General features: G+C 44.2%; 1 protein-coding gene across 1 annotated transcript; it reads left to right on the top strand.

Annotated features, from left to right (window-relative positions):
• LOC100272296 (uncharacterized) lies at positions 1–2568 on the top strand. Its single transcript, NM_001310031.1, has 6 exons — positions 1–278; positions 636–804; positions 906–1011; positions 1110–1209; positions 1829–1874; positions 1956–2568. Exons 2-6 carry the CDS (start codon positions 681–683, stop codon positions 2054–2056), a joined length of 477 nt encoding a protein of 158 aa, NP_001296960.1. The 5' UTR covers positions 1–278; positions 636–680; the 3' UTR covers positions 2057–2568.
• Positions 2569–12237: the final 9669 nt, after the last annotated feature.

The following is a 12237-nucleotide window of genomic DNA, read 5'->3' as shown; positions in this document are numbered from 1 at the left end:
GTCGTCTTTCCCGACGCAAAAGTCGACGACGCGTGCGCCTTGCTCGCTCGCTCGCCGTCTGCCGTCGTTCTAGGTTTAGAGCCAGGTCACCAGCGCTAGGAGGGCGCGAAGTCGAGTAGACGGCCGGGCCTCTCCCGTTCTCCACGGACGGCTAGCGCTACTGGAGGCGACGCCTGGACGGCGACCCCGCACACTCACAGCCACACCCTCCACCTGTGTGACTATTCAAGGGCTTAGGCCGAGCCGCCCGGCCAATCGCCGTCCGCCGGACCGCTGAGGTGAGCTGTTACCATGGACACCATTAACCTATTTAGATGCAGGAACAGATGGTTATGTAGCTTCTAGCGTCTTCTGAATTTCCTTGGAGTAGCATGTCATGATTCATGAATCGAGATTTTCTTGGTCTACGGAGTAGAGCTAGTAGGAGTAGCTTCTATCTCAGCTAGGCCCCTTTCTCCGTGACACCACTTAGGGTACTCTGTTTTGGGATTTGGGGTCAATTGAGTTGTTCGAATGGGGATAATCAGAAGTGGATGTGATTAATGTTCGACTAGGATTAGCATTTTACGGTATAACTTGGTCGTGCAATTTAAGCAAAATACTGTTGCTAACACATTTTCATTTGTGACTTGCAGGAATTTTTCTTTCTCGTCAAAAGTTACTGCATTCATTTTACAGTAATGGCTATGGGGTTGATTAATGCTAATCCTATAATCCATGAGAAAAAAGAGAGGCGTGCCAGACAGGCACCAGAGACCACAGATGAAAATGCAGCAGAGCCCATAGATCAGCTGGAAATATTTGATATCCTTCTTAATGATTTCTTCAAATGTAGTGAAGATTGCTGTTCTATTTATCTGAGTTCTCTATCCTAGCCATTTAATTGTGGTCCTTATTGTTCTTACATCACATTAGAGATATAAAGGATCCAGAGCACCCGTACTCACTGGAACAGCTGAATGTGGTGACTGAAGATTCAATTGAACTCAATGATGAAAGTAATTATGTCAGGTAAGCTCTCATATTTCTAGATTCCTTGTTTTTTCGTATGTGCAATTCAAGAATGTTAATGAAACTCCTTATTTAGATTCATATTTGCTTTGCATCAGGGTTACATTCACCCCAACAGTGGAGCACTGCAGTATGGCAACTATTATTGGCCTTTGCATACGCGTGAAACTTGTACGGAGTCTCCCTCCTCGTTACAAGGTTTGTTGTCATTGTGGAGCTTGAAACATTTTTCCAGAGGGGTTTGATATGTTATCATCATTGCACAGTTTAGCAAGTTCTAAAAATCTGTGTAGGCATGTCATTCATATTTTTTCATTAGGGATAGTATTGTTGTTAGCTGTGTTTTCAGAGGTGGTTTGTGGGCCTGAAATGTTTGTCTTTCAGATTGAATTATAAAATAACCTTTGTTGCAGGGGCGAAGCCAACTTTAAATTTATGCTGATGGCTGATGCACTGCTAAGGGTACAGAAAAGTTGTCTAGTTAGTGGTAACTTTTTTTACCCTGGTACTATGCACCAGGCAAGCTCAACTTAGTTTCGTCCCTGTTTTGTTGCACTTAAAAATTGGTTACTGAAATGGGTAGAAAATTAGTAGCTCATGTACATATCTCTGTACATTTCATAAGCAAATACTTTGACTTCTGGCGGGAATGCACTATAATAAGACAGATCTGGAAGGTAGTTGTTTTTAATAAACATGTAGGGAAATTGTTTCTTCATCTGTTGTGTGCATGCGCTCTCTCGCTTGCTCACAATCTTGCTCTTGTTTGGTATGTTGTGAGAAAATTTACACTGACAACTGATGTCAACTCTTGTAGGTGGACATAAGGGTTGCCCCTGGATCACATGCAACTGAAGCTGCTGGTATGCGTTCTATATTTACAGCTTCTGCAATAGTTACCATTCCTATCACTTGGCTGAATATCTCAGCTTTTTTTTTGTCAGTGAATAAGCAACTGAACGACAAAGAACGTGTTGCGGCTGCATTGGAGAACCCAAACCTACTGGACATGGTCGAAGAGTGCTTATCACCAACATTTGATTGAGGCCTGAATATCAATATATCGGTGTGACATGGTGTTGATGTTCAGGAGCCACACATGCTCATTGCCAATGGAGTTCACTCCTGTCTTTCGAGAACCAAAATGCCTTGGGTGTTAAGTGACGTGTTGCATGATTTTTTTCCTCCGCCCCGTTCAGTTATTATATATGCTACTATGGCGCTACCCTTTTTGGACGTTTTTGGTGCTTGTGACCTCACTGATCAATGCGAGATGTAATCAGCTCTTGTGCTGTAGCTTTCAGAGTGCTGTCGCTGTCACTGTCAGTGCCACGCCATTTTGTGGCTGTGTACCCCCACACGATCAACTTGGTAGGAGAATCCTAGAATCCTCTAGCACGGGTTGTTTCTGTTACCATACCGGAAGTGTTTTATTCTGAGTTTCTAGCATGTTTTTTTATCGTATAACAGGCCCTTAGTTTGCATAAGAAAATCGTTATTTCTATTAAAGTTTGGCTTCTTGGCTCAACTGATCATGCTAATTCTGTGGCTTAATTTATTGCCTGCTGTGTTTTAATGTATTGTTTTTCTCTATTAGTATGCGTGAGAAGGCAGTATGGCAGTATGGGATAAGGACATTATGGAACATTTTTGAGACATTTGTAAGAATGAAGTTCTTGCTAGGCATAGGAAGGAAACTAGAACATTTGCAATTGAAGAATGGATTAGGGATTTGCAATTGAAGAATGGATTAGGGGGTGTTTGAATGCACTAGAGCTAATAGTTAGTTAGCTAAAAATATACTAGTATAATTAGCTAGCTAACAAACAGTATCAGCCACTAACTATTATCTCAAACACCCCCTTAGTCTCAGAACAAGGTATACTAGTTTTATATAGAGTTAAAAAAATATCTTGCCATTGGACTCGGATGGGATGAAGCAAACTAAAATGTGGATTGTGATATACCATATAACCCCTTGAGTGTTTTAATGAAACATGGTGTAATATTCATATCCGGTGGAACAATGCAATGCATTGAGATCACAAAGAACACTAATGACGAAAGCACAAAAACGTGCTATCACGATGGCTACATCCCTTTTAAAACTGTTGTATGATGCCATTATATGCAACTTCTTTCTTGTTTTTCATATTGTAATTTTCTTTTATTTCTCTATTCACATATAACTTAGTCATTTCTAGTTTTTGGGATATATCTATCATGAGGCTATTTTTTACCATGCTTAGTAGGGTTTCAATGGCTTCAATTTCCTTGTCGAGAATGAGTGATTTAGTTGCATACTATCTTCCTTGAACCCTTTGAGCAAAATGTAGCAAAAGGAAAATCCACGGACCGACCTTATTGTCTCCACCTCGTATGAACAATGAATATTGATGGTAATTTTGTTTTTATTTTTAGGAAAATACTACATCATGGATCTTTGTTACCCAAATTGAACTAGATATTTCGTTCCTTACAAAGGGGTACCTATCATCTACCAGAATTTTGAATTTTGACTTTGTCGACAGCATGCACCTTTAGTTTCTTGCCTCATTCATAGAAGCGTGCCATTATTGTTTGCATGGTATTGCATAATTCTATTCGTGATATCACATTAAGAAGGGATAAGGATTCTAAGAAATATGATAAAATGAAAACTACTAGGATGTTTGTTTTGATGAATAAGCTAGTCCATCATATTTTCATTCTTTACTTTTTTTTGTTTGTGAAATGGAATGTGTCGGTACCCTGAAACAGGGGTACCCCTTACTACAGTATGAAAACGCGGTGCCTGCGCGGCTATCTCTAGTTGCATGGTAAGCAGCATCTGACCCCACCACGTGGACGGCTCCGAGGCCGTCACGTGGCCAGAGAAGGCAATATCCTCCAAGATATCAACAGTAGGTTCGGACCCCCATGGGAAAGTACCAAACCCCTGCATATACGGACCGGACCTCCGGGCAAGGTCCAGGACCTCCATGGGTACTAATCGGACCCCTAGGATGGGTCTCGAACCCCTCTGTGTGGGGTCCGAGCCACTCACAGCAGGGTCCCGGGATTCCGAGACAAAGAATACCCAGACCTTAATCAAGGCCAGGCGGGGGTCCGGAGCTGACACGTGTCCAGACCATACCACGTACGCCTCTGCTCCCCGCTCAGGGGGAGCCCCGATGCTGCCACGTGGCCTACTGCCCGTGACGCAAGCCAGCGGGCGGAGCCTGACGTAAGGTCTCTGGTGCGCGCGGTCTCTGCATTTATTACGGATAAGGCGCACCGCCTGTCCATTCCACTGGCAGGTGATGTGCCGCCTCGGCATTTAATGAGCTCTGTCCACTCCGCTGACGGGCGATGTGCCGCCTCAGCATTTAATGTGCCCCGTCCACTCTGCTGACGGACGACGACCAGGCCATCTTGCGGACGGTGTGCCTGTCCATTCCGTTGGCAGACAGTACGCCCATGCTGCGGCATACACTATGCTCATCATGACTCGCGCGTTACCGAGGAAACAGCGCGGGATATCAATACTGTATGCACTACAGACATTATGGCGCTCGAAAATCACCCTGGCGTTACAGGCAGTAGTTACTTCCTTCCATTTTGCCCCTGGGCCCATATGTCGGGGTTCAGTATCCTTGTACGTGCCCCCCTTGAGCTATAAAAGGGAGGGCACACGACGTTACAAGGCAGATCCAACTTAGTCTCTCAAACTCACAAGTTCATATAAGCTCTCAAGCTCAATACAGCACACAGTGGAGTAGGGTATTACGCTCTGGCGGCCGAACCACTCTAAATCTCTGTGTGTTCTTGTGTTCTTACTGATTCTATCTAACAGGCAAAATGCTTAGGTCCCTCCTGATCTTAAGATTTAGGGCGGGTGCGTTTCGCCACCCGACCGGAGAATTCCTTCTCCGATAGAATGGATTGATTCATCACCATCTCATTCTTCATAGTTAGTGTTGGTTTTTATGTGATATATATATATATATATATATATATTGTATTTATTACATATGTGGTCATTTGTATTATATCATCTATATCTTTATATCTTTAGAAGATCAATATAAATGGAAATTTTGTTCTCAACACAGTCATCTACGTGTTGATCCAATCAACTAGCAAAACATATAATTATTTCAATAAAACTGTTTTTATTTTTACCACAGAATGAGCTTACATCAGCTTTTTCACATGTTACTGTTAGAATTAGATTTTTGAAAAATTATAGGCTATCTGCACTCGTTCAACTTAAAAAAATAACTCTAAAAGAAATACTCCGTCCTAATAAGCAATATTCTCTATTACATACCACGATTCTATACACTCATGTTTACTTTATAACTTAACTATATACTAACTCCCACGTATTGTATTATTTTTTCAACTCTCTCCTACTCCACCTACCTCCCTCTCCGCTCGGCCTCTCCGCCTAGGGCTGGACTGAAAGGGAATTAGGCTTACACCTATTTCCTAAATGATTTTGGTGGTTGAATTGCCCAACACAAATAATTGGACTAACTAGTTTGCTCTAGTGTATAAGTTATACAGGTGTCAAAGGTTCACACTTAGCCAATAAAAAGACCAAGTATTGGGTTCAACAAAAAAAGCAAAGGGTCAATCGAAGGCACCTCTGGTCTGGCGCACCGGACTATCCGGTGTGCCACCGGACAGTGTCCGGTGCACCAGAGAACTCCAAGTCAAACTCGTCATCTTCGGGAAAATACAGAGGCGCTCCGCTATAATTCATCGGACTGTCCGGTGTACACCGGACAGTATCCGGTGCTCCAAGGAAGAGCGGCTCTGGAACTCGCCAGCTTCGGGAATTCGCAACGGCTAGTCCGCTATAATTCACCGGACATGTCTGGTGTACACCGGACTGTCCGGTGTGACATCGAAGCAACGGATACTTCGGCGCCAACGGCTACCTGCAGCGCATTGAATGCGCGCCAACGCGCGCAGAAGTCAGGCACGCCCATGCTGGCGCACCGGACACTCTACAGTACATGTCCGGTGCGCCACCGGACATCCAGGCGGGCCCAGAAGACAGAGCTCCAACGGTCGGAACCCAACGGTTTTGGTGACGTGGCTGGCGCACCGGACATGTCCGGTGTGCACCGGACTGTCCGGTGCACCATACGACAGACAGCCCCACCAAACGGCTAGTTTGGTGGTTGGGGCTATAAATACCCCCAACCACCCCACATTCAAGTCATCCAAGTTTTCCCACTTCAACTACTTACAAGAGCTCTAGCATTCAATTCTGGACACACCCAAGTGATCAAATCCTCTCCAAACTCCACACAACGCCCTAGTGATTAGTGAGAGAGATTTGCTTGTGTTCTTTCGAGCTCTTGCGCTTGGATTGCTTTCTTCTTTCTTTGATTCTTCATTGCGATCAAACTCACTTGTAATTGAGGCAAGAGACACCAATCTTGTGGTGATCCGTGTGGGAACTTTGTGTTCCAAGTGATTGAGAAGAAAAGCTCACTCGGTCCGAGGGTCCATTTGAGAGAGGGAAAGGGTTGAAAGAGACCCGGTCTTTGTGACCACCTCAACGAGGAGTAGGTTTGCGAAAACCAAACCTCGGTAAAACAAATCCGCGTGTCACACTCCTTTATTCGCTTGCGATTTGTTTTGCACCCTCTCTCGCGGACTTGATTATATTTGTAACGCTAACCCGGCTTGTAGTTGTGATTATTTTTGAGAATTTCAGTTTCGCCCTATTCACCCCCCTCTAGGCGACTTTCAATTGGGTAAAATAGCTATATCACCTGACCATTCCATTTCCAATGTTTTTCTTGTAGATTCTTTATATTACAATTTTCTTTCCGTATCTCAATTATGCAAAATGGGCTACAACTGTCTTTTCACATATGTAGGTGTGACTGTCTTTAGAAGGAGTGATGATTCAATAGCATTTAAGGGAGTGTTAAAGGGTCAGCTATACTTAGTAGATTTTGATAGAGCTGAACTCGACACTTGCTTAATTGCTAAGACTAACATGGGCTGGCTCTGGCATCGTCGACTAGCACATGTTGGAATAAAGAATCTCCATAAGCTTCTAAAGGGAGAACACATTTTGGGACTAACAAATGTTCATTTTGAGAAAGACAGGATTTGTAGCGCATGTCAGGCAGGGAAACAAGTTGGTACTCATCATCCACACAAGAACATCATGACGACTGACAGGCCACTCGAGCTCCTACACATAGATCTATTCGGCCCGATTGCTTACATAAGCATCGGCGGGAGTAAGTACTGTCTAGTTATTGTGGATGATTATTCTCGCTTCACTTGGGTATTCTTTTTGCAGGAAAAATCTCATACCCAAGAGACCTTAAAGGGATTCTTGAGACGGGCTCAAAACGAGTTCGGCTTAAGGATCAAGAAAATAAGAAGCGATAACGGGACGGAGTTCAAGAACTCTCAAATTGAAGGCTTCCTTGAGGAGGAGGGCATCAAGCATGAGTTCTCTTCTCCCTACACGCCACAGCAAAATGGTGTAGTGGAGAGGAAGAATCGAACTCTATTGGACATGGCAAGAACCATGCTTGATGAGTACAAGACTTCGGATCGGTTTTGGGCCGAGGCGGTGAACACCGCCTGCTATGCCATCAACCGGTTGTATCTGCACCGAATCCTTAAGAAGACATCATATGAACTCCTAACCGGTAAAAAGCCCAATATTTCATATTTTAGAGTCTTTGGTAGCAAATGCTTTATTCTTGTTTGAAAGTAGCCTAGAGGGGGGTGAATAGGCTACACCTGAAAATTTTCACTAAAAACTTCGAGATAGGTTAAATTAAAGTTGCACTGGTGCAAACCGGTTCAGTCGATTTTAATTACAACTGAACAAGTTTGAACCTGCTCAACTTAAATTAGATAATCTGTTGAACAAATACGAAGTAGTGAAGAATATAGCTAAAGACTTGCCCTACACAAAATCTACTCGAATGAATAATATGAACCAACCACCGAATATAAAGTGCTTGACAAGAACACACAAGAACACGCGATATAACCCGAGGTTCGGCAACCACCACAAAGGTGTCCTACTCCTCGTTGAGGAACCCACAAAGGGCCGAGTCTTTTCCAACCCTAATCCTCCACAAGCCGACCACAAAGGTCAAGGCAATCTCTTCTCAAATCAGCTCAAAGAGCGGGTGATACAAACTTCTTGGGGTCGTCCACAAATTTGGAGACTCCCAAGCAACCTCTAACCGTCAAGGAACATGAGGTTCCAAGAGTAACAAATCCGCACACGGTTAAGTTTGCAACGAGCTCAAGAACAAAGAGAATGGGAGAATCGAGATGAAATTGACAGCGAGTTCGATCGAGTTCACCTCACACCAAGGGTCCTTCAAATGATTGAAGGAGATGCGATTGCGGGTGTGAAAGGTGAAATAAATGCGCTTGTTTGAAGGTTGGTCAGCCAAGAATTCGTGGAAGAGGCAGGAGTAAATGAGAGAGAGAGAGTGTGAGGGGGTATATAAAGGATCCCCCAAAAGCTGGCAGCCGTTGGGAGAAAAAGAGTAAAAACCGGTTGAACCGGTTTTCAGACCGGTTGAACCGGTTTCTACCAGGGGGATCCCGGTCCACTGAGCTACTCAGCCGGAGACTCGACCGGTTTCAAAACCGGCTGAGTAAGGAAAAAATTCGGCTCAACCGGTTTTAGAAAAATATCTGCTGCGACTTTTCTGACAGCTCTGACTGTCAGACAGGTCAGAGCAGAGGTGGCAGGTGAACAGTACCAAAACCGATTGAACCGGTTTCAGGACCGGTTGAACCGGTTTTGGGGGCTGAAACCAAATTTTGAGTATTTTGATGAGAACAAAAGCAGAGTCTTTGTGGGAAGTGAAAGCATCTAGGCCCCTGGTTGGTTTTAGTGATTAATGACAACGTATTATTATATGTGACTAACGTGTGTTTTGCAGAGACAAATGGTAAGTTAGGTCGCATGACAGGTAGAAGTACTACAACGGTGAAAACAATCCCGGAGATAAGAACTCGAAGCGACGGCTAAAACGACGAAACAAAAGGTGAAGGTCTAAAGAGTCCGAGTGTCAGGAGATGTGGACACTCGCGATTTAGTTAGGTCTTTTATTCTTCTTTAGCCGTACTATAAAGAGGGGTTGTCGATGAGTAGTTTGACCAAGAGAGTTCTAGTGTAGTGTTGGTGCACAATCACACTCATACACAGTGCTAGGTGTCACTCTAGAACTCACACACAAGTTAGAGCGAAAACCGATTTGAAAATCAGCTGAAAAACAAGACTTAGGGTTTCTGGCTTTGGGGCACCGGACTGTCCGGTGTGCACCGGACTGTCCGGTGCACCCTCTGCCAGGTGGGACCAGGCTGGTTCACAGCAGAGCCTTCCCAGTCGCAGAAACCCGAGAGCGCTGCCTTCGGAGATGAATTTTAGTGGCACACCGGACATCGCACCGGACTGTCCGGTGTGCACCGGACAGTGGACTGTTCACTGTCCGGTGCGCCATGAGTCCAACGGCTCTGTGTCAGAACTAGCCGTTGGAAGTGACCGTTGGCGCACCGGTGGCGCACCGTTGGCGCACCGGTGGCGTACCGGACTGTCCGGTGCGCCATCGCGCAGCAAGTTTCCTGTAACGGCTAGTTGGTGGGTGAGGGCTATTTATACCCCTTCCACCCACCATATTCAATGTCTTGCACTCCACATTTATTCCAGCACCTTGGTAGAGTATTGCAAGCACCAAAAGCCTAGTGAGGAGATTAGAGAATCATAATCCGCGCTTGTTCCTCATTAGCGCTAGTGAGAGCCACCTAGAGCACACACCACTTGCATTAGGCTTCTCTTGGTCAAGCGAAAGTCTATGGCTTGTTACTCTTGGTGATCGGCATCACCTAGACGGCTTGGTGGAGTTGGGAGCTCGGTGATCACCGTGAAGATCTTGTTGGTGACCCGACTCAAGTTTGTAAGCGGTCTCGAGGGATCCACCGCGCCGGAGTGGCAAAGGATCATCTCGTAGTGAGCACTTGGTTCTTGCGAGGACCAAGGGGGAGCGATACCCTTGCGCGGGTGCTCCAACGAGGACTAGTGGAGAGTGCCGACTCTTCGATACCTCGGGAAAAATTGGAGGAGTCTTCTAAACTTTGCTTTACATTCCGCACTTAATTCAAGCTATTTACTTTGTGTATTTGTTTAGCAAGTATTTGAAGCATTGTTTTAGCCTTGTTACATTTCTAGTATTATTTTCTTAGTGCTAGTTGTTGGGGTGAAGTTGGGCTCTTGTTTAGCTCTTGCTTAGGTTTTAATTAGTGTTGATTTTTAGAAAAGCCCAATTCACCCCCCCTCTTGGGCATCGTGATCCTTTCAATTGGTATCAAAGCCTTGTTGCTCATAGATTAGCTTAACCGCTAGAGTTACGATGTCCGGTGGGGATGGACCTCCTCCCGTTTTTGATGGTGACGATTTTCCTTATTGGAAAATTCGTATGGAAGCATACTTAGAGGCTATAGACATTGGTGTCTATAAAGCCGCCACACAAGGGTTTCCCCAACCTAGAGATCCCACAAATCTTGTAGGTGATGAGTTCAATTATGAGAAATGGAATGCGAAGGCCAAAAACACCCTTTTTAGAGGCCTTTGCAAAGATGTGTTCAATAGAGTTCGGAATCATAAAAATGCTCATGATTTGTGGATGGACATTTGTGCTCTACACGAAGGAACTAGAAGTGAACGTGAGGAGAGATATCACATAGCTATGCGAAAGTTAAATTCTTTTGAAATGCTTACTAATGAAAATGCAAACGCTATGTACTCACGACTTAATATTCTTGTAGAGGAAGTCAATGGATTGGGGCTTACTCAAATCTCACAACCGGATGTTGTGAGGAAGATTCTCAGTGTCCTCCCAATAGACAAATATGGACACATTGTCACTGTGCTACATCAAATGGATCTTTCAGTTACCACACCTACACAAATTTTGGGAAAGATCAATGCTCATGAGATGTACATGCACATCAACAAAGAAGAATCATCTTCCAAAAGAAAGGATTTGGCTCTCAAAGCAAATCATGAAAGAAAAGGAAAAGCAAAAATTCAAGTTGAGGAAGAATCCTCAAGTGATGATGACCTTGATGCAAACATTGCCTTGATGGTAAGGAAGACCACCAAGATGTTGAAGAAGCTAAATAGAGAAGGCATCAAATTTGATTCAAGAAAGAAGAAGTTCTTCTCCAACAAAAGAAAGCCCATTTCTGAGATGGACTGCTACAACTGTGGTGAGCTTGGTCATCTTGCTCATCAATGCAACAAGCCCAAGAAGAACAAGTTCAAGGGCAAGAAAGAAGATGACAGTGATGATGAAAAGAAAGAAAAGAAATTCTTCAAAAGAAGGGATGGGAAGCAAAAGAGGTTCCACAAAAAGAAGAATGAAAAGGCTTATATTGTTGGCGACTGGCTCACCGACGTCGAGTCATCAAGTGGATCTTCTTCAAGTGAAGAAGAGGATGATGAAAAAGTTGCGGCCATCGCCGGGGACTTCTCTTCACCACCACCATCGCCATCATCCACTTCTCACCTGTGCCTTATGGCTAGGGGTGAACGAAAGGTGAACTACAAGACCGGTGGGAGCCATTGGGTTATTGACAGTGGATGCACACAACATATGACAGGCAACCCACGGATGTTCACCTCATTAGATGAGAATGTTGATGGTCAAGATAAAATCACATTTGGAGACAACTCAAAAGGAAAAGTACAAGGACTTGGCAAGGTGGCAATCTCAAATGACTTATCAATATCAAATGTTCTCTTAGTTGCACCTTTGAGCTTCAATTTATTATCAGTAGGACAACTCTGTGATCTTGGACTTCAATGCTTATTCACTCCATCAGAGGTTATTGTAACAAAAATGGATGATGAATCAATGGTATTCAAGGGATTTAGATACAACAACCTCTACTTAGTGGATTTCACTTCAGAAGATGCAGACTTAAGAACTTGCCTCTTCACCAAAGCTTCTCTTGGATGGCTTTGGCATAGGAGGCTTGCACATGTTGGGATGAGCACACTCAAGAAGGTATTAAAGAAAGATATGGTTAGAGGATTAAAGGATGTGGTATTTGAAAAGGACAAGCCATGCAGTGCATGTCAAGCTGGAAAGCAGGTTGCTAATACACATCCCACTAAAGCTTTCATGTCAACATCAAGGCCACTGGAACTACTTCATATGGATTTATTTG

Source organism: Zea mays, chromosome 10 (assembly GCF_902167145.1).
Source record: "Zea mays cultivar B73 chromosome 10, Zm-B73-REFERENCE-NAM-5.0, whole genome shotgun sequence".
In the NCBI taxonomy this organism is placed as follows: Eukaryota; Viridiplantae; Streptophyta; class Magnoliopsida; order Poales; family Poaceae; genus Zea; species Zea mays.
The sequence above is the reverse complement of the archived record's forward strand: the minus strand, read 5'-3'. Positions and strand labels throughout refer to the sequence as shown.